The sequence below is a fragment of the Eptesicus fuscus genome, chromosome 23 (assembly GCF_027574615.1).
Source record: "Eptesicus fuscus isolate TK198812 chromosome 23, DD_ASM_mEF_20220401, whole genome shotgun sequence".
In the NCBI taxonomy this organism is placed as follows: domain Eukaryota; kingdom Metazoa; phylum Chordata; class Mammalia; order Chiroptera; family Vespertilionidae; genus Eptesicus; species Eptesicus fuscus.
The window spans coordinates 14,629,846-14,652,992 of NC_072495.1; the positions used below are offsets into that span (position 1 = coordinate 14,629,846).

General features: G+C 45.0%; 2 protein-coding genes across 2 annotated transcripts; one reads left to right on the forward strand and one right to left on the reverse strand.

The window, feature by feature from the left end:
- The first annotated feature begins 5,579 nt into the window (after positions 1–5,579).
- On the forward strand, positions 5,580–22,873 carry LOC129148152 (protein PIP-1-like). The gene is made up of 4 exons (XM_054712850.1): positions 5,580–5,597; positions 6,282–6,300; positions 21,752–21,865; positions 22,650–22,873. Exons 1-4 carry the CDS (start codon positions 5,580–5,582, stop codon positions 22,772–22,774), a joined length of 276 nt encoding a protein of 91 aa, XP_054568825.1. The 3' UTR covers positions 22,775–22,873.
- Positions 8,537–15,304, reverse strand: ACRV1 (acrosomal vesicle protein 1). The gene is made up of 5 exons (XM_008142862.3): positions 15,188–15,304; positions 11,775–11,978; positions 11,485–11,679; positions 9,611–9,730; positions 8,537–8,898 (listed from the first exon to the last, which is right to left on the reverse strand). The coding sequence occupies exons 1-5, from the start codon at positions 15,234–15,236 to the stop codon at positions 8,774–8,776; spliced, it is 693 nt and encodes a 230-aa protein (XP_008141084.2). The 5' UTR covers positions 15,237–15,304; the 3' UTR covers positions 8,537–8,773.
- Positions 22,874–23,147: the final 274 nt, after the last annotated feature.

Genomic DNA, 23,147 nt, shown 5'->3' on the forward strand with positions numbered 1-23,147 from the left:
TTATTCTAATAAACTTTATATTAACTTGAATGTATTAGGTTGGGACCCTGTATTCCTATTTCTTGGTAATCTATAAAATCACTCATCTTAGTCTGAAGTCAAGGACATACGAAATTTTATTGTCCAAGTTTATCATATATTAGTGTATATGTACCAGTAAATTGTGCTACTGCAGTATACCCATAGGAGGAAGAAATTTGAACCGATAGATGGCTCCTAGGAATTGAGCCAGTAAATTCTTAAATATGAAGAAATTTTGTTCTTGAAGATTGCTATCCATCCATCCATCCAATCCATCCATCCATCCATCCACAAATCATCTCTGGCTTTGACCACCCCTGAGTTCTAGGCTTTTGTAGCTACAGCCTACCTTCCATTTTCTCTAGTCTAATAGTCAAGACCCAAAATAGCTTTTTATTTTATTGTTTTTATTAATTTCAGAGAGGAAAGGAAGAAAGAGATAGAAACATCAACGATGAGACAGAATCACTGATCTGTTGCCTCCTGTACCTCCCCCCCTTACTAGGGATTGAGCCCCCAACCTGGGCATGTGCCCTGTTGGTAATTGAATCATGACCTCCTGGTTTATAGGTTGATGCTCAACCTACTACTGAGCCACGCTGGCCAGGCAAGGAAGTTTGTAATTTTAATATAGTCCAATTAAGATCTTTCCTTGGCTAACATTTTTTTGTTTTTTATTTAAGGATTCATTCCTTACTATAAGTTTATGAAAAATTTCTTCCATATTTTAAAAGATTTATTTATAGTTTTGGATTACACAGATCTACAGTCTACCTGAAAATGTTTTTTGTGTATAATGTGAGATAGAGGTCAAGTTTCATTTTTTTCCCCATATTTGGCTATCCATTTAGTACTGGTTATTGAAAAGATTATTATAGCTAGTGAAATTGAAGCAGTTATAAAAACAACTCTCGATAAACAAAAGTCCTGGGCTGGGTGACTTAACAGGTGAATTTTACCAAACATTCAGAGATGAACTAACACCTATCCTTCACAAACTATTCCAAAAAATTCTAGAAGAGGGAAGATTCCCAAGCTCATTTTAAGAGGCCAACATAGTCTTAATTCCAAAATCAAATAAAGACACAAAAAGAAAGAAAATTATAGGCCAATATCCCTGATGAACATAGATGCTAAAATTCTCAACAACATATTAGCAAACCATATCTAGTAATTTGTTAAATACACCACCCTATCCAGTTTGGTTCAATGAATAGAGTGTCGGCCTGCAGACTGAAGCGTCCCGGGTTTGATTCCAGTCAAGGACACATGCCCGGGTTGCAGGCTCGATCTGCAGTAGGTGGTTGTGCAGGAGGCAGCCAATCAATGATCCTCTCATCATTGATGTTACAATCTCTTCCTCTACTTTTCTCTCTCTCTAAAATCAATAAAAATATATTTTTTTAAAAAGAGAAAGATCATATAGCATGATCAAGTGAGCTTTATTCCAGGGATGCAAGGTTGGTACAATGTCTGCAAATCAATAAACTTGATACACCACATAAACAAAATGAAGGCTAAAAACCACATGATTATATCAATAGATGCAGAAAAGGCATTTGATAAAATCCACCACCCATTTATGATAAAAATTCAGCAAAATGGGAATAGGGGAACATTCCTCAATGTAATAAAGGCCATATATGACAAACCCACAGTCAGCATCATACTCAATGGGCAAAAACTACAAGCATTTCCCTTAAGCTCAGGAACAAGACAGGGATGTCTGCTTTTCCATTCATTTAACAAAGTCCTAGCCACAGCAATCAGACAAGAAGAAGAAATAAAAGGCATTCAAATTGGAAAGGAAGAAGTAAAACTTATTTGCAGATAACATGATACTGTATATAGAGAATCCTAAATATTCCACACAAAAAAACTAGAACTGATAAATGAATTCAGTAAAGTAGCAGGATAAATATCCAGAAATCAGTTACATTTTTATACACCAATAATGAACTATCAGAAAGGGGAACTCAGAAAATAATCCTATTCACAATTGCTTAAAAAAAAAAATACCTAGGACTAAATATAACCAAGGATGTAGAAGACCTATACTCAGGAATTATAAGACACTGAAGAAGAAAATTGAATACACAACTAAGTGGAAGTATATACCATGTTCATGGATAGGAAGAATTAGCATCATTAAAATGTCCATACTAGCCAAAGCAATCTGTATATTCAATGCAATTCCTATTAAGATACCAATGGAGTATTTTACAGAACTAAAACTATTCCAAAAATTTATATGAAATCACAAAAGACCCAAATAGCCACAGCAATCTGGAGGAAGAACAAAGTTGGAGAAATCACACTACCTGATATCCAACTATATTACAAGACCATAGTAATCAAAATAACCTGGTGCTGGCATAAAAACAGACACATAGATCAATGGACCAGTATAGAGAGCCTAAAAATAAACTGATGCCTTTATAGTCAATATTTGACAATGGAGGCAAAAACATCTAATGGGATAAAGACAGCCTATTCAGTAAGTGTGTTGGGGAAATTGGATAGATACATGCAAAAAAAAAAAATGAAACTAGACCACCTTCTTACACCATACACAAGAATAAAAATATGGATTAAAGACTTAAATGTAAGACTCAAAACCATACAAATCCTAGAAGAAAACAGGCAGTAACATCTCAGACATTTCTCATAGCAATATTTTTTCTGAAATATCACCTCAGGCAAGGGAAACAAAAAGAATAAGCAAATGGAACAAAAGCAAACTAAAAAATTTCCTCACAGCAAAGGAAACCAACAAAATGAAAAGACAACCAGTGATACAGCTGATAAGGGATTAATATCCAAAATTTATAAAGAACTTATAAAACTCAACACCAAAAAAACCCAACAATCCTATTAAAAAACAGGCAAAGAACCTGAATAGTCACTTCTCCAAAGAGGACATACACATGGCCAATAGACATGTGAAAATATGCTCACTATCACTAATCGTCAGAGAGATGCAAATTAAAACCACAATGAGATATTACCTGTCAGAATGGCCATTATCAATAAATCAAGTGTTGGTGAGGATGTGGAATAAAGGGAACCCTTGTGCACTATTGGTGGGAATGCAGATTGATGCAGCTACTGTGGAAAGCAGTATGGAGTTCCTCAAAAAGTTAAAAATGGAACTACCTTATAAACCAGTGATTTCATTTGTGGGAATATATCCAAAGAAACCCAAAACACAAATTTGAAAGAATATATGCACCCCTATGTTCATTGCAGCATTATTTACTATAGCTAAGATCTGGAAATAGCCCAAGTGACCATCAGTAGATGAGTGGATAAAAAAGCAGTGGTACATTTATACAATAGAATACTACTCGGCCATAAAAAAAGAAGGAAATCGTACCCTTTGGGATAGCAGGGATGGACCTTGAGTGAAATGTTAAGTGAAATAAGCCAGTCAGAGAAGACAAGTACCATATGATTTCACTCATTTGTGGAATCTAAGGAACAAAATAAACTAATAAAATAGAAACAGACTCATAAAGAACAGACTGACAGTTGTCAGAGGGGAGGGGAGTTGCAGGGCTTGGTGAAAAATGTGATGGGATTAAGCAATTAATAAATATACTCATAGACACAGACAACAGTATGGTGATTACCTGAGGGAAAGGTAGAAGAGGGTAGAAGAGGGTAGATCGGGTAGAAGAGGGTATAGGTGGAATAAATGGAAGGAGACTTGATGTGGTGTGATGAACACACAATACAATAAACAGATGATGTAGTATAGAAATTGTACACTTGAAATCTATATAATTTTATTGACCAATGTCACCCCAATACATTCAATAAAAAAGGGAAAAAAGAGAAAAGATTATCCCTTTTTACCACTCTTCATTGATATCCATTCAGTGTTTACATTTTCTTATTTTTTATAATATGTTTTTAAAAAATATATACTTTTATTGATTTCAGAGAGTAAGGGAGAGGGAGAGATAGAAACATCAATGATGAGAATCATTGATGGGCTTGCCTCCTGCACATCCCCTACTGGGGATCAAGCCCACAACCTGGGCATGTGCCCTTGACCGGAATTGAACTTGGGACCTTTCAATCCACAGGCTGACGCTCTCTCCACTGAGCCAAACCATCTAGGGCAGTATGTTTTGAATCAGAATCCAAATAAAGTCTACACTAGCAATTGACTGATGACTTTTAAGTTACTTTTGGTCTATAAATTCCCCCTTCATCCTCCCTCTCTCTGATTTTTCCCCCTTGCAATTAAAAAAAAAAAAGTTTTTTATTAATTTTATATAGAGAGGAAGGGTAGAGAGATAGAAACATCTTGAGAGAGAAACATCAACCAGCTGTCCCCTGCACGCCCCCTACTGGGGATCAAGCCCACAACCCAGGCATGTGCTCTGACCGACAATCCAACTGGTGACCTCTTGGTCAAGGCTTAACTATTGAGCCACACCAGCCAGGCCCCCTTGCAATTTTTATTGGTAAAATAATCCAGCTGGTTTACCCTATACAGTAATTTTCTTTCATTTGAATTTGTTGATTGTATTACTATGGTACAGTTTCATGTTTCCTCTATCCTCTGTGTTTTCTGTAAATATATACATTCATGATACTAGTCCTGTGTCAATTATATGTGCTTCATATAAGCATTTAAAATCATAAATTTTTCTCTAAATACCACTTTATGGCACACATTTTTATGTGTTGTATTTTTGTTATCTGGGTCAAATGTTTTTCTAATTTCTTTATGATTTATTTTTTGACCCATGGGCTATTTAGAATTACGTTTCTGAAGTTCAAAATTGGGACTTGCTTTTAATTAAAAACTTTTATTGAGATAATTTATATACCATAAAGTTCACCCTTTAAAATGTACCCTTCAGTGGTTTTTAGTCTGTTCACAAAGTTGTGCAACCACCACCACTGTCTAATTCCAGAACATTTACATCACTACCCATTACTAGTCATCATTTTTTTCTTCCCTCAGCCCCTGAGAAACACTAATTTCTGTCTGAATTGATTTGCTTATTCTGACCACTTAATAGAAACAGAATTATATAATTTTGTGTCTGGCTTCTTTTACTTAATGTTTTCAAGGTTCATCCATGTTGTATCAGTACTCTATTCCTGTTTATGGCTGAATATTATTTCATTGTATTTTGTTTATTCTTCAGAAAATGGACATTACAGTCTTAAATGTAAAATAAAAGACCATTACACTTTCAGAAATAACATAGGAGAAAATCCTCAAGATCTGGGCCTAGACAAAGGATTATTATACTGTCTAAGAGACACAAAAATATCATCCATAAGAGGAAAAATAATTGAACTTCACTGAAATAAAAAACACACACATTTGCTGTTTTTAGACCTAATAAGAGGATAAAAAGGCAAGCTACAGAATGGGAAAATATGTTTACAAACAATGTTGTAGCATGTATCAGATCAGGTTTTGTTCCTTTGAAGGCTGCATAATCATTTCGTTGTTTTTGTATACCATATTTTATTCATCCATTGATCCTTTGATGGACATTTGGATTGCTTCTACCTGTGTATTGTGAATAATGCCGCTACGAACGTGGGTGTGCAAATACCTTTTTGAGTCTCTGCTTTCAATTCTTTTGGGTACATACCTAGCAGTGGAATTGCTGGTTCATATGGTAGTTGCATTTGTAATTTTTTGAGGAACCATCCGTTGTCTGCCACAGAGACTGCACCACTTTACAGTCTCACCACCTAACCAGAGTCTCTTACGCAGGCAGCTGCTCATCTGCAGGCCCCCTACAGATTTCACGAGAGCTGCTCACTGCTTCTCGTGGGTTTCCCAGCCTAAGATCGGAGCTGTTCTGCTTTTCCCTACCTGAGCTCTGGAGTTGGTTAAAACAGGGTGGTCCTCGGGCAGCCCCCACACAGGTTAGCGCGTTGCAAACGGGGTCTGCTCCATTGGGTTGGAGGCAGTGTATTGGCAGATGGGCCACTGCCACCTCCTCTAGAAGAGGGCATGGAGCAAGGATGAGTGAAAACACCGTGAAACTTCCTACCGTGTTTAACGTGGCTTTTTCTTCGTTGGGTGTTCATCTGTGTGCTGTAGACCTTTGACTGTGTTCTAGAGTTCCTATTAAATTATTTTCTCCAGTCTTTAATTAAGAAAATATTTCCACAGGGAAAAGAGAGCCTGGAGTTACCTAGTCCATCATCTTGACGATGTTGCTCCTCACTGCTGGGCTTTTGGTTGGAATTCTAATGAACTCTATCAACTTTGGGAGAATTGTCAGCTTTCCTGTGGTAAGTCTCCAATTCATGAACACAACACATCTCTCCATTTCTTAAAGTATCTTTGATTTCTTTCATCAGCATGTGTAGTTTTCCGTTTATACAGCCTTATATCTACACTAGAGGCCCAGTGCACAAATTTGTGCATGTGTGGGGTTCAGCTGGCCCAGCCCCAATAGGAGTGGATCGGGGCTGGGCCTGTCTGGAGGAGGAGATGGCGGGAGGTTGGCCAGTCAGCCCACCCAGATCGGGATCTGATCAGGGCCAGGCTGGCTGGGGGGAGGGGCTGCGGGTGATTGGCCAGTGGGTTCTGCCCCCAATTGGGGTGGGGGTGGGGGCCAGTGGGGGATGGGGCAGGCCACGGGGAGGGGCTGTGGGCTGTGGGCCAGCTGGCCCCGCCCCTGAATGGGGTGGGGGGGGCAGATCGGGGGCCAGCAGCCTGGGGAAGGGGCCATGAGTGGTTGGCTGGCCGGCCCTGCCCCTTATTGGGATGGGGGGGGGCGATCAGGAGTGGGGCCAGTGGAAGGAGGGGCTGCAGAAGGTTGGCTGGCTGGCCCCACCCCCAGATTGAGTGGTTTGCTGGCTGCAGTGGGCATCATAGCGACCGGTTGTTCCGGTTGTTATGGCGTTTGGTTGCTGGCTTTTTATATATATATATTTCTCTTGTTGTAAGCCATTGGGAATGATACTGTAATTTTAGTTTGGGTGTTTAAGTGTTCATTGCTAGTATATAGAAGTACAATTGATTTTTGTACATTAATACTGTATTCTCTGACCTTGCTGGACTCACTAATTACTTGTAGGAGTGTTTTTCTGGATTTCTTCAAATTTTCTACATGGAGCATCATGTCATCTGCTAATAGGGACAGTTTCATTTCTTTCTTTCTGATCTTTATGCCTCCTGCTTCCTTTTCTTTCCTTACTGCACTGCCTGGAATTTATGTTGAGTAAGATTGTTCCCAGGCTTAGAGAGATATCATCCCGTCTTTTATCATTATGGATAATGTTATCTGTGGCGTGTGTTTTTAAGTTGAGGAAACTCTCGTCTGTTTCAGTTTTTCTGAGAGTTTAACGTGAATGATTGTTGAATTTTTGTAAATGTGTTTTTCTGTATGAGTTGATATGATAAACTTATTTTTCTTTTTTAGCCCGCTATTATAGATTACATTGATTTTCAAATATTGAGCCAGCTTTGCACCCACAAATAAACCTCATGGTGTATAATTCTTTCTACATCATACTTAATTCCATTTGATAATATTTATTCAGGATTTTTTTGGTCTATATTCATGAGAGATATTGGTCTATAGGTTTTCTATTTTTGTGTGTGTACTATCTTTGTCTGGTTTTGGTATCAGGGTAACATTAGTTTCTTAAAATTGTTGGTAAGTGTTCTCTCCCCCTGTGTTTTCTGGAAGAGATTGTGTAGAATTGGTGTTAATTTTTCTTTAAACATTTGGTAGAATTCTCAAGTGAAAACATCACAGCCTGGAGATTTCTTTTGGGGGAATTTCTAGATTATAAATTCAATATTCTTAATTATAAAACTATTTAAATTACTCATTACATAATGAGCAAGTTGTGGCAATTTGTGTTTTTCAAAGAATTGGTTTCTTTAACTAAGTTGTCAAATTTATGTGTGTAGAGTTGTTAATAGTATTCCCTTAGTATCTTTTTGAAGTCTTCAGGGTCTCTTTTATCATTTTTTTCTTTGTCAGTTTTGCTAGAGGTTTAATTGATCTTTTCAAACAACCAGCTCTTTCTTTTATTGATTTTTCTCTATTTTTCTGTTTTCAGTATTATTGATTTCTGCTTTTACCTTCATTACTTCCTTCTGCTTACATTGGGTTTATTTTGCTTTTCATTTTCAAGGTTCTTGAAGATGGGAACTTAATTGATTTGAGCCTTTTTTTTTCTTTTCTAAAGTGTGCATTTATACAGCAATAGATAAAAAGGAGTAATTTTATTATGATTATTTTAAGAGTAGACTCTTAAAGACTAAAAACTGTCAAAGAAGGGGTGAATTTTGGACACCATGATACGTAGATGGGGATGGGGTTCCAGGGAGTCAGAGAAGGACCCTCTCTCTGTTTAAGCTTGTAAAACGTTAGTACCTACTTTGTATTCCTCTTTGTGGTCTCTGTCCTGGAGGATCTGGTTTAAAAATGCATCTGTTTCAATGTGTGAAGTGAAGGACACTTAGGCTGACCCTGCAACTGACTGAAAAGAAACCTGTCTGGAGTCTATATCCTTTAACCATGCGGGATTTATTGAAAAACAAAAGAATGTTGAGAGATGGATTTGGGGACAGAGAGGAGTGGGTAGGAGAGGCATGGATATTGAGCATCCAGTCTGACACTCAGGCAGAGGCCCATGTGACTAGCTGTTGACTGGAAGGGAAACCAAATGTAAACTGAGCCCCGTAGGTTGGTGGAGGATTTTTGCTGCCTGAGTCAGAGCCAGAAGCAAGGAAGAGCACCAGCTTCTAGGTCATGTTGCAGAAAGATGCATCCCGACAGCAGATAAGTTGCATCCTGGTCCCATGGGAGAAGAGGCTCATTGATGGGCACATATTCTCACATCCCTGAACCATGAATTCAAGTTTTCCACCTGAAAGAAGCAGAAACAGACTGTAGTGAGCAGGAGGCAAACTAAGCCTTCATCCCATCCCGTGGTCCACAGTGTGCTCATGCTGGCGCGAGTGAGACCTCCCTTTCCACTTGCCTCTTCTAGGCCCTCTCCTCCATCTGTTGCCCACTCCCTCTATTGAGGGACCAGACAGACTCCAAGGGAAGTGAGGCAATGTGGTTTACAGGATGGAAGTAACCAAGATCCCTTATTTTGGGGATGAGGAGTGAGTGGAAGGGTAGAGAGGTGTGGCTCGATACTCTGACAGTTCCGGCAACCTATGGGCACAGACTGGTAGACAACTGTTTACTCATTTGCTCAGTATTTACTAAATACCTACCATGTGCCAGACATTGTGCTAAGTGCTAGGAATATATAGCCATGAACAAGATAGACCCAGTCCTGAGCTCACAGTCAATGGCTCAAGGGGCAACGCAGATTTCTTTAATAAGAAGAGACAGTCATTCTTCCTGCCTCCTTTCAAGACCTGCTGGGAAGAGACTCTACCTTTCCATCAGTAACTGGAATTCTACTCTTAATGCTTGGAAGGATAAGGTTTTATTGAATTTCCGAGTTTCTGGGAAGCACAGACTGTTTCCTCCTCAGGCCCCTGTCCCCTCCCGCCACCCAACTACTCCCCATGAATACTCAAGTGTTTGCTGGCCAAGATCGCCTCACGAAGTCCCCACTGTACCTTCGAAGATCTTCTTTAACATGCACTGCTGGGAGTTCTGAAGGGTGCAGGATCCCTCTCCACGAAGACATTTTCCTTCACTATTCATATAAGAGCATGTGTGGCAGTTTATCCCTGGGCCTGAAAATTTAAGATAAGCCTGATGAAATTCTCTTGTGTAGGCTTGAGTCACACCTCTGGGGACGGGTGATGGGCAACTTGCAGCCCGGATGCAACACATTTCATTTCTTGGTTCTTGTTGGGGATCTGAGGGCCCTGTGTCTGATAGAGCATATTCTTTCTTCTCTACCAGTGACATTCCTTCATTCTTTCTGCTTCATCTATGATGTTCATTGCTGATGAATCCCAAATTTATCTCTCTGATACTGACTTTTATTCCAATTCATATCCCCCTTGACGTCCTGGACATTTATAATTAGATGCCATGTCTAACAATAGGATCAAAGGAGAAGTTATTACATGTCTGACTCCCTTTCATACTCTCCTCCATACTCTCACTTACCCACAGGCACAAACACTTGGAGGAAAATTTGACTAATAAGCTATGTTAGAATGCTCTAAAATTTTGCTAACCCTATAGAGAGTCTGTACCGTTCTCCATTTTCAAATCGACCTTTATGAGAAGGTCAGTTTGTCACAAAGGGCATTCTCTTTGAAAAGCTCCTATGTTGCCTTTTGTTCTCTCTCCACTGCCAATTCCCTAGTTAAGGAAGCACAAGAAGTGAAAAAAATAGGGCTTTGGAGTCAGACCCCAGTTTGAACCCAAGGTTTGCTATTTTTTTTAACCATGTGATGTTAGTCTCACTTCTCTCAACTGAAAATTTGGGATACTACTACTTAAGTGATGGGGTGAAATATGAAGTATTACGTCTGGTAATAACTTAAGGCCACAAATCTTGGATCTAGTTTTCAATTCCTCGAACAACCCGTTTTTAGTAAGAACCAAACAACTGCCATTGTCCTGGGAACTTATTTCTGGATCTAACAGGATGTCTTCATGCTTTACTTTTCATGTTCAAATAAACAAACAAGCAAAAAGCACACCAAAGCCACCAGCTTGGAAGCTAGATATTCTCTCTTTAAAATAAATATATTTTTTTATTGATTTCAGTAAGGAAGGGAGAGGGAGAGTGAGAGAAACATCAATGATGAGAGAATCATTGATTGGCTGCTTCCTGCAACCTTCCCCTCCCTTCTGCCCCCCACAACTGGGGACCAATCCTGCAACCATGGCATGTGCCCCCAACTGGGAATCGAACCGTAACCTCTTGGTTCACAGGTCGATGCTCAACCACTGAGACATGCTGGTTAGGCTAGAGAGCTCTTTACAGGGTTTGCATAGCACTCCAACGGTTTGTTAAGAGGCAGGTTGAGCATGAAGCTCTTGAAGATTAGTCTTCCAGAAGCCCCTTCCATGGGAGCTGTGAGCATCTGCATTCATAAATTCTTTTTTAAAAATATATATTTTATTGATTTTTTTTACAGAGAGGGAGAGGGATAGAGAGCTAGAAACATCGATGAGAGAGACACATCGATCAGCTGCCTCCTGCACACCCCTCACTGGGGGATGTGCCCGCAACCAAGGCACATGCCCTTGACCGGAATGGAACCTGGGACCTTTCTGTCCACAGGCCGACGCTCTATCCACTGAGCCAAACCGGTTAGGGCAGCATCCATACATTCTTAGGTAAAGTGAGGCTGGAGGGACTGCTGGCATCTTGCATTTGTGTTATTTTTCTTAAAAGAGGACCTTCCTAACGGTTTCGCCTGTAGAGAGAGTCTTTGGGAGAACGGTTCTGCACTCTGGGGTTCCTCGATGTGTTGCTTACTTCCCACCCGAAGGCCAGGCCTGGCGCCCATCCGATGTGGCTCACCTGCACTGGTGGCTGCTGGACTGCCTGAAGGCTGTTCCCCCGAAGCCTGTTCCCCCGAAGCCTGTCCCCCGGAAGGCTGTCCCATGGCGGCGTGCTCAGCCATAGTCATAGCTTGTTCACCGGCAGCTTGTTCAGGCGCAGCCTGTTCAGCCGGAGCCTGTTCACCTGAAGTCTGTTCAGCCGGAGCTTGCACACCTGCAGGTGGTTCGCCGGAAGCGTGAGCACCTGCGGCGTGCGCCCTCCCCGCAAGCGTGCTCAGCCAGACCGGGCTCACCGGAAAGTGTGCTTACCTGAAATGTGCTCACCGGAAGCGCGTCCCACTAAAGCGTGCTCGAAGGCAGCCTGCTTGCTGAAGGCGTCCCCGCCTGAAGAAGTCTCCAACAAAGCCTCGCGGTCGGAAGGGGTTGCGAGTGAAAAGGGCTCACCTGAAAATTGCTGAACGGCATCTTGATGATTCAAAGAGCCGGGAGGCTCATCCAGCTGACTGGGTGCTCCTGGGATGGGAGAAGGAGCAGGAAAAAAAAGATGATGAGGAGGAGGAGAGAATGCGTGCCTGGGGGTAAAGACTGCTGTCCCCTGGAGGAAGGCTCCCAGGCTGCCTGTGGGCCTGTACCAGGCAACTGAAGATATTACAGACGCTGGAGGAAGCCCGCTAATTATGCACAACGGAATACGGCTCAGCCGGAAGAAAAGACGGAAGACTGCCATTTGAGACAACGTGGATGGATGGACCTTGAGACTATTACGCTAGTGAAATAAGGCAGTCAGAAAAAAAAAAAATTGAAGAACCATCTGATTTCACTGATCTGTGAGATATAAAACTGAAACTTGTGGACGCAAACAACAGTGTGGTGGCTGCCAGAGGGAAGGGGCTGGGGGGTGAAGGGGGCCTGATATATGGTGATGGAAAATGATTTGACTTTGATTGGTGGGCACAGAGTGCAATATATAGATCTCGGTATCACAGAAATACGCACTTGAAGCCTGTATGGGCCTATTAACCAATGTCACCTTGATAAGTTTAATTAAAAAATAAATGTCCACTGAACACAAAAATTACCAGGTGGAATTAAGATGCCTTTATTTGGCAATTTCAACTTCTTTCCTGCACTCAGTCCCCTATCTATGTGGGTTGGAGGCTCAAAGCAAAGTTGCTATCAATCTTAAGATAAACACATCCTTTGCCTATATAGCTGAACTGAGATTCCTTGTGACATAACATTTACACCCACTTCATGGAGTTGTCAATAAGATAAATTGTGAAGCGCCTAGCCCATTGCTAAAGTGCTCAATTAATTTTAGTTTCCTGTCCTCCCCTTACACTGGGAATTACAAAACTCTTAGCTGGGCAGTCTCTTCTGACCAGTCTCTTCTGCCTTTAGTCCATTTCCTCAATGACTGTAGACAGATATTCCTTTTTTTTTTTTTAAATATATTTTATTGATTTTTTACAGAGAGGAAGGGAGAGGGATAGAGAGCTAGAAACATCGATGATAGAGAAACATCGACCAGCTGCCTCCTGCAACCCCCCACCGGGGATGTGCCCGCAACCGATGTACATGCCTTTGACCGGAATCGAACCTGGGACCCCTCAGTCCGCAGGCCGACGCTCTATCCACTGAGCCAAACCGGTTTTGGCAGATATTCCTTAATTATGACTTTCATTTTATCGAGTGAAGCACCAAATAGAATTTGAGTATTACTCTTTGATTTGACTGAGTAACCTAGAGGAGGGAAAGCAAATTTTAATGACTGAGTTACTGACCTAGCCAAAAGCGGAGAGGAATTACAAGATCTTTTAGACAGGCAGCCTAAGGCCCCAAAGTCCTCTAGCTCTGTAAGAGTTCTGACTCATTCATTCCTTCTGGGTGATGTGCAGTCCTTAAAATCAATGACTTTCTGGAAAAACGAAGCTCATAATATGTGGAGAAAGGAGGAAAGGTAAGACTTAGTAAGGCTTTTAGGAGGTTTTTATTTTTAAAAATCGTTACAGAATTATCTGCTTGACTGGTTCTTCAATAGTTAACAGAAGCTTCAACAAAGAGATATTTCTACTATAGAAAGGAAGCTTGAAAAAGTACACTGATTTCTGAGTCATCCTTATAGTTTCTTTTTTTTTATTTATTTCTTTATTGATTAAGGTGTCACATATTTGTCCTCATCCCCCCATTCCCATCCCACACCCCTCCCCACGGATGCCCCCACCCCCCTGTTGTCCTTAACCATTGGTTAGGCTCGTATGCATGCACACAAGTCCTTTGGTTTATCTCTCCCCCCGTTCTCCCACCCCCCCCTACCCTCCCTCTGAGGCCCAACAGTCCGATCGATGCCTCCTTGTTTCTGGGTCTGTTCTTGTTCATTAGTTTATGTTGTTCATCATTTCCCCTAGATGAGCGAGATCATGTGTTACTAGAAATATACTATAAGAACCGAATGTGAGACGAGCAATAATAGTTATGCTGACAGGCAAATGAATCAGTCTGTAGTGAGTTTCTTTCTGGACCAACTGTTCTTTTGAGACCCAATTTCAATGTCCACCAGTTCCTTATGTGTACATGTTGGCACTGACTTTTCAGTTCTGGATGGTGGACAAATGGTGGTAATGCAGGTCCGACTCTCTCTGGTTTGGTCTCGCCCGGACCCAGGGGCGCGGCTTCACCCGGACTCAGGGGCGCGTGGCCTCACCCAGGCCCGGGACCCAGCCTCATCCGGACCCAGGGGCTATAGTTTCTGAGTCACTGCTTTACCGTGCAGCTGACATATATTACCACCTGATAGCTATGTATCTATGTTTCTGAGTCAACCTTTGAAAATCTAAAAAAGCCAAAAACAAAATGTCTGAGAACTGACGTTACAGGAAAACACTTTGTCATTTAACCAACAGCTCAGAGTTCATGGCCTCTCTCTTCTCCTGGAGGAAGAAGGAGGGAACACAGCCCACCATGAATGTGGGTCCTAAAGAGGAAATACAGACACCTGGAAGCCAGGAAAGAGAGGTGAGCCAGTAAATTCTGGCCCCAGCCCTGCTGTGTCCTGACATGGCTTTCTGGGACTTTACATTCCGTCTCCTTGTAGCTTTCCTTCCCACATTAACTGCACAAGGCTTTCTTGCATTCAGTTCACTGGAACAAGCCTTCATTAGACTTCCATAGAACCCTAGACCTACACTGAGTGGCCAGATTATTATGACCTCTGAACGCATAATAATCTGGCCACTCAGTGTATATATTAGAGGCTCGGTGCATGAATTCGTGCATGGGTGGGGTCCGGCCAGCCTGGCTAGGGGGAGGGGACATGGGTGGTTGGCCGGCCTGCCTGCTGGTTGAATTCCTGGTCGAGGGAACAATTTGCATATTAGCCTTTTATTATATAGGACATACACTGAGTGGCCAGATTATTATGCATTCAGAGATCATCATAATATGGCCACTCAGTGTATATTTTCATCTCACAGAGCATCAGGTACAAGTATTGAGTGGCTGACCGAAGTAGGAAGAGGCCTGATCCACGCCAGTGGGCTCCTCTGATGGTAAAGCCATAACCAGAAGGAATCAACTGGCTCAGAGTTGAAGTTGTTTAGCTCTTCCTGAGTATGAGTCAGCCTGATTGCGGTAACTAAGATACCGATCTTTCTTCTTCAAGGGCTAAAACATCTTAAAGAGGCCTCTTACATATCTACCCAGAGTTAAGGTAGAGGACTCACCTCTGGCAGATCCAAGCAGATAAAGACTCACTAGCAAGAGAAACTTCATCTGGATTTTGGGACAGAGGGAACCCTGGTGGAGGGCACCCAAGAGCTGTGAAGAGAAACTGTGAGCAGAAGCTCCCAGTGCTGAGTCACTGCTTCTGGGAATTCTAGAACCTCAGCATCAACCCATGTTTGCTAACAATGGGCTGTGCTCTGAGGTTCTCAGGTTGGCCCTCCAACAACCCATCCAACTGTGCCAGTGCGGGTTATGTGTTTGCCACGTGCAAGGTGGTGTGTTGGGGCTCTCGGTCCTATTTTAAAAAATCTTATTATCAAATAACATATAGCCTTTGTAATAAAATTTAAAAGCTATATCCTCTCTTCTTCAAGTGTTCTTGAGAGTGAAGTCTGGCTGACTGGTTATTTTCTCTTTTGCTCTCTAAATCAGCCCTTCGTTGGCCCTGTACCCCAGAAGGCTGACCTCTATGGACTTGATTCCCTGAGTGCTGGTTGGGGTTGGATTCAGATTGGGTTTAGCCAATGGAAGATTGGAGGGAGGAAACACACACACACACACACACACACACACACACACAGAGGGAGAGGGAGGGAGGGAGAGAGACCAAAAAAAGAGAAAGAGAGAGAGAGAGAGAGAGAGAGAGAGAGAGAGAGGAGGAAGAAGAAGAAGAAGAAGAAGAAGAAGAAGAAGAAGAAGAAGAAGAAGAGGAGGAGGAGGAGGAGGAGGAGGAGGAGGAGGAGGAGGAGGAGGAGGGGGGGGGGAGGAGGGAGAAAGATTGCGATTGAAGTACTTGTTCCTATTCCTGCCTGTCTGACACTGGCTGGGTCTTTCCATGATGGAGCTTCGGTTGAGTGTCCTCTCCTCCATGGTTCCAGCTCTCAACCAGGCTATTGCAACATGTTTTTCTTCCCCTGCCCCTTAGGCCTAAGGACCATGATAGGTTCTTTCTGTGCTAAAATCTGGATGCCCCAACTACCTTCCTTCCTTCCTTCCTTCCTTCCTTCCTTCCTTCCTTCCTTCCTTCCTTCCTTTTCCTTAACCCTGCCCACTTCTGTAAATAGTCTCTTCATAAAGGTCTATATCAGCCATGGTTTTGGCAGGAAGCAGATGGCAAACTCAAATGGGTAACCAGAGAATTTACACGCTATGGGCACAGAAAAGGGATCAACAAGGGATAGTCGAAAGCTGTGCCTTGAGCTGTCTGTTCTTTCCCAGGAGCAGCCAAGCTGAGGGGACAGATGCAGTGAGGCATGCCCCTGGTATAAAGCTGGAACTTTGGGGGAACTGGGTGGAAGAGAGCACCCAGCCTTCATTTAATTCTTCCCTGCCTGCCTCTCTTGGACCACAATGTGCTGGATCTGGAGTAGATGACATTCATCACTCTTATAATTATCTGTTCAATGTGTGTTTCCTCCATTAGACTCTAAGCTCCTTGAAAGTAGGTCCCTGCCTGAGTCACTGTTGTATCCCCAGTACCTAGCAGCATGTTTGCCACATAAAAGGTCCATAATGCATTATTTTTCTGAATGAAGGAATGAATGAATTGCCTTTTCTGGGCCTCTCTCTGCCTCCTGGACGAGAATCTATAGAGAGCCCCTAGAATGGGCTGGCTGAGGATTCTGGGTCAGCTGGAGAAGCAGGATCACCAGGGGGCAAAAGCTGCAGAGGAGGCCTACCCAACTTGGCTTGAGCTGGAGGACAAAACTGGGATTTCAAGGTCAGGGGCTGGGCTCATTTGGAGTCAAGAAGAGCATGAAAAAACATGCCACCAACAGTTCCTTCCTTTCATGCGGAGTAAGTTTGGAGAAACAGCTATGAGATCCCATTGAGTCAGACTTTTGATGCCAGACGCAGTGGAAATGAGTGGAAAGGAAGAGGCACTGTCGTCTGTACCACCCACCGGTTTAAAGTTTAGCAGCACCCCTCTTTGCAATTATTATTCCTTTCTGGGTCATCCCCGACTCCCCTCTCCCCCATATTGAGAGACAGGACCTTAAGGCCTGATTGTTCTCTCCTTAAACCCTGTGCTCCAACTTCTTCCTCCCTCTTTTTTTTTTTTTTTTAAAGGTTGGCTTTATGGGACTATAGCCCAGTCCCACTCCGGGTGGCTTTCCCTGAGTTCTACTTTGGAAATCTCTTTCCTATGTCCAGCAGCCTGGCACTTCTAAGCCAATCCTGGGAGAGTCTGAGCACACCACGTAAGGAAACATGGTGATGGGGAATTCACTGTGGAACTTGGAGAGTTCTGGAACTAAGACAACCAGAGGTGCTCCAGTCCCTGCCTCCTCCCTCCGCTGATCTCTTTCGTCCTAATGTTCCAGTCCCAATGCCCCTAAATGAGCCCAAGAATCAGCCAGCTCAGCCCCTGTAATGTTCGTGGCCTGGCTCAAAAGGATGAGCTGAGCCAATCAGAGCCTCCTCCCAGGAATTGGCCGTTGAGACACAGGAAGACAGAGACAATTCGCGAAAGGTCATTTAGCCTCACGTGCTGAGACCACTATTGGGGGGGGGCAAAAGGAGGATGAGCAAGCTGAGAAGTCCAGGAGACGGTAACAGAGAGAAAAGAACACGGAAGAGATGGGAGACACCTTGCCTCTTTCAGTTTACCTTGAATAATGGGAAATTATATGGATGCCCGAGCTGGGAATACACACCACCCAGACCGGGCCACGTGGAGACCCGAACACAATCTGTGGCCTGAGATGGGGTTCTGGCTCCACGGCCGCGCTAGTGCTAGTTATCTTGTAGGACTTCGTTTCTTATGGTCTCCCTCCCTGTGTCCCTACTGCTCTTGTTCTAACCTCACTTTCCTCTATTCCTTCTATTTTGAGACTTCTGCTTACCAGTACTCCAACTGGTTCATAACTTCTGCTTACTCACAGCTTCTGAGTGTTCATTACGTCTGCTCACTCACCCCTGACTTCTGAGGCGTGCCTTTGTCTATCTTTTGATCCTCGTGTGCACTGCTGACTCTCCTCACATTTGGTTTTCTTTTTTTGTTTGTTAATCCTCACCTGAGGATATTTTTTTCCATTGATTTTTAGGGAGAGGAGAAGAGAGAGGGCAAGACAGATAGGAAAAAAAAAATCGATGTGAGAGAAACACATTGATTGGTTGCCTCCTGCATGACCCCTGACCAGGGCCTGGGCCAGGGAGGAACCTGCAACCAAGGTACATGCCCTTGCCCTTGATCGGAGTCGAACCCGGGACCCTTTGGTCCACAGGCCGAGGCTCTGTCCACTGAGCCAAACTGGCTAGGGCTCACATTTGGTTTTCAAGAGAGAATCTCAGTGGTCTAAGCTCTCACTGTCGTCTCTTTTGCACAAAATTCCAATGCCAGGCTACTTCGTAGGCCTTTCATGCGATTCACATGGCCACGAATGGAGGGTATATGTGATCCCTAGCATGGAGATCCCTGTGGAAAGACCTAGGAAAGGGGTTGTAGCCATGGCAACCATTTTCAGGCTTCCCGAAAGTTAGAGGGGGTGAGGGCGCAGTCAAATTGGGAGGCATGTTGCTTCACCTGTGCAGTGCTACCACCAGGACCTTTTGCAACCTGTCCCCACATTTACTTCCTCAGGCTCATCTTTCTGCTCCCCCACCCCACCCGCTCCATCTGCACCCCAAGCTCCCTCCCAAGCCACAGGCATACACAGCTGCCAGTTGTTTCCTGAGTATGCAGCGCTCTCTGCATGTGCATGGCTCTCTCCTCTCTTCCTGAAAGTGTACTGTTCCCCCTCATCTTCCTGATGAGAATGAGTTCTCAACTCTTCGCACACTCCCAGGTTCTCAGGTCTTATCCATGCCCAGCCAGTCACCACCTACAAATGGAAGACTTCCTGAATCTATCCATCTGGCCCACAGACACCTGGCACAGGGACCGGGTGCGGAGGGACTGTGCCATGATGAGACTGCGCTGCCCCACGAGCTGGGCCTGGCCCGGAACTGAGGCTGCTCTCTGCAACCGCCCTTAGGGACTGATGGTAATCGATGTTCATTCGGAGAAGTCAGCATCCCTTCCTGGCCTCCTGCTATGTGCTGGTTCCTGGAACAGGCTGTTGTCCTGACCTGGTCAAGCATGTACTAGTAATCTCCCCTCCCTGGTGGCATTCCCATTCTGTACTAGTGCCCTTGCCTGTCCCCCCCCCTTCCCCACCCCCCTTTACCCTATGTAACTCGCTGGTGCCTGCCAAGCCGCGCCAGGCTCCATTTTGTCTCGCATTCACCTAAGACACTCCTTGTACGTAAGGTTCCCTTAATAAACTCGTTAATGACCAGACTGGAGGGGCCAGGCTTCTTCTTCTTCTTCTTTTTTTTTTCTATCTTGTTTTTCCCTGCCCTCCACTTACCAAGGTAGATTTTCCACCTCAGGGCTTTTCCCTGGGTCTGCGTGTACAAACGCAGCGTCAACCGAGCCTGAAGATCTGGGTTCGATTGTAGGGAGCGGTTATAGGGTTAAGCCTTGGACTGACCTGCTGGCAAAGTCGCAAACAAGTCCCAGCTTGGAGGGCACAGCCCTCTAAGCATAATTAGGCTTGATCTTGTGACTGCTCCCTAGATCTTTCCTGGGTAGCTAATGGGCTGTGGGAGGGGCAGCAAGTGCTGCCAAAACCAGTGAAACTTACAAGAACATTGTAAATTACCTTGTTTGTCCCTGACTATAAATAAAGCATCAGCTTTGCAGTCTGGATCTGTTCTGTGGCCTCAGCCAGGCACAGAAGATCCACCTAGACCCAGCTTATTCTTTTGTCTGTCTTTTTATTCATCCTTCACCGCCCTCCCTCAGGCTCGCCGAACCCTTGGCTGTGCTGGTGCGGATCATTCGATTCTGCCACGTATCCTCTTTGTCACTTGGAACCGATGGCTTCCTTTTAGTTTTCTCATCAGTAAAATGGAGATCATAATGACACCTATATAGGCCCTTGTTTGAGAGTCAGCTGGAATAACCCTGTTGGGCATATGGTGATCTATCTCTCAGCGTCACGTGTTGTTTGGGATGGGGTATGTGACAGCCTCCTCAGACCTCAGAGCTGGGCTGGGGAGTGTTGTACCCTGTGGAGCTGGCCCTCCCTCTCAGTGTGTTTCCTGTTCTTTCTTAAGCTGGGGGAGAAGGGCCATGCAGAAGGGGTGGGGGGATGTCTTTGCTCTTGAAGTCTGGCATTTGGGGAAGGATGGACCCACGTTATGGGATGTGCCGAGGGCTGCAGGGGAGCCTGAAGCCAAAGCTACAAAACATTTCCCCCAGATCAGTGTTTTAAAATGACATTTATGAAGCAACAAACAAAAACTCTCTATCTTGCCTGGAATGCAGCCTGCCTAGAAAATAAGCCTAAATCTGCTACTTGGGGTTTAGTGCGTTATTAGCAACAGTCTCTAGGCGCATATCCATTTCCGTGAAATCAGGAGATTGCCAGAGCTGGACTCACATACTTAGGGACGAGGTCCCGAGGTCCCGTGAGTAAGGAAGATCACGTATCATGAGCCCCACCCAGGTTCATCTCTCACCTGAATCTCCTAAGTACCGGGGCTGAGTAAGGCGGCCACAATTCTCCCATTTAAGAGCCTATAGGGCCAGTGAGGGGTGCGGAGCCCGAGGCAGCAGGAGGTCCATGCCCTCAGGTCCTGGGCAAGGGCAGCCCTCTGCCTGGGCTCCCATTGGCTACTCCTCCGTGATAAAGCCGGACACGTTCTCAGGGGCTGGTGCCTGCAGTGAGCTCTCTCTGTCCTTCAGCTACTCCCTGGTCCTGCGGCAGAGATGGGTACGAGCCTTTCACCGCGGCCGCTGCTGTTGCTGCTGCTGGGCCTCTCCTTGCTTTGGGGCTCCCTGCAAGGTGAGCCCCTCCAGGGCATCTGGGGGGTCGGGGGGGACTCTGGGTACTGGGTCTAGGGGAGCAGACCCACGGGGGTGCTGCGGATTGAGGGGCATGGGGACATGAGTAGCAAGGCATAAGGACCTACCCTTCACCTCAGAGGTGACCACAGCCTTCCCCCACCCCACTCTTCCCCCCGCCTCAGCCTCCTCTCCTTTGCTTCTTCCACTTCGGGCCCCACTCTGCTCCTCCTCCCTTTCTTCTTCCCCGTCTTGTCCTCATTTTACTTAAGCCTCCACCTCCCTTCCAGCTCATTTCTAACCTTGATGCTCCCCAATTCCTCAAGCTTCCTTGCTGAGAGCCCTACATTTGAGTCCAAAGAAAGTCTTTGGTCGGTGGATGGTGGATGTGGGCTCCTAGGGAGAGGACTGGGAGGAATGACATGGGCGTTACAGTTGGGGTCAGGCAGACTGCGGGGTAGAACTTGACCTGCTCCAGCAGCACAGTCCACCCCTGGGAGGTGAGGAAGACCCTGTCTGTACTTGGGCACAAGCCCTGCACCCAGAGGAACCCATGCCTCCTCCCAGGTCCCTCGGAAGTCATCTGCTTTCTGCATGCATCAGGTGGGACCTCATTGTCCGCCATTGTCATTGTGTGGCCTGCATCCGGGCCAGAGGCTGTGCTCTCTCTCCTGACCCGCAGGGGGTAATGGGCCGGAAGAGCCTCATGATGTTGGTTTTGACTTTTCAGCTCTAACGTGTTTCAAGTGTGATCTACTCAACGCCACTGGTGTCTGCGAGCGTGGGGAAAGCTCCTGCCAGGCCAGGGGCAGCCAGCAGTGCTTTCTGAGGAAGGTGTATGAAGGTAGGTGGGCCTGAGGCGTCTCTGGGTGCACTTGGCCCCACCTTGAGGGAGGTGGCTCTCTCAGGAGCCCTGGGGGCAAAGGCAGAGAGGGAGGCGTTCCCCCCCTCCCCCCCAAGAAGTTGGGAAAGTGTCTGGATCTGCTGCTGGACCGCCTCTGACCCTTGACCAGATAAAGAGACTTGTCAGGAGACAAGTGCTTGTGGGGGAGCCCCTGGGTCCTTGTGTCGTCCCCACGCACCCTCAGGGATGACAGGAATCGGACTATAAATTCTGAGGGAGCTTGTTTGTGGTGTCTATTTGGGGAACTGGAGGCCTTGGTGAGGGCAAGATTAGGGGTTAGGGGAGGGATGGCCCCATAGGGGCCCACTACTGGCAGTCTGAACTTCGGAAGCAATGTGCTGTTTGTTTCTCCACATTCCCTGAATCATTTAAAAAAAAAAAAAAAAATATATATATATATTGTATTGATTTTTTATAGAGAGGAAGGGAGAGGGATAGAGAGTTAGAAACATCGATGAGAGAGAAACATCGATCAGCTGCCTCCTGCACACCCCTTACTGGGGATGTGCCCACAACCAAGGTACATGCCCTTGACCGGAATCGAACCTGGGACCTTTGAGTCCGCAGGCCGGCGCTCTATCCACTGAGCCAAACCGGTCAGGGCTGAATCACTTATTTTTTAAAACAAACATTTATGTTTTACCTCTTATGTGGCGAACATGTGGACTTGGAGGCCACAGATCAGAGATCCCGTTTTTTTTTTTTTGTCTTTCTCTCTCTCCAGGTGACAGGTTCCAGCATGGATACCAGGACTGTAGGGACCTGTGCATCCCCATGTCTGTCTTCAAACCAAACCTGCGAGTGGATGTTGAATGCTGCCGGGGCGAATCGTTCTGTAACCGGGTTTAGCGACCTGGCCCCGCCTTGCTCTGGTCTGCTGCTCACTGGCCTGGGCCTCCCGTGTAGCCCCTTTTTATACCCCTGTAGCCTCTCCCAGTCCCAACACCTGCTCCCACTCAGCTACAGGTATTGATGCTTCAACAGCTTCACCCACACGAGGGGAGCTTTCTCCTTCCCCCCACCCTTGCTGCTCTCTCTCAGATCCTTGTCTCCTCCTGTTCCTCCCTTTCTCCTTCCCTCCTTCCCCCATCATTGGCTGCATATAACAAGACCCATCATCCTTTTTTCAAAAAATATTTTCTGATTGCTAACCCCTGAATTAGATGCTGATCTGTAGAGCAAAGAATAAGACCTGGTCCCTCCCCGCAGTGAGCCTTCAGTT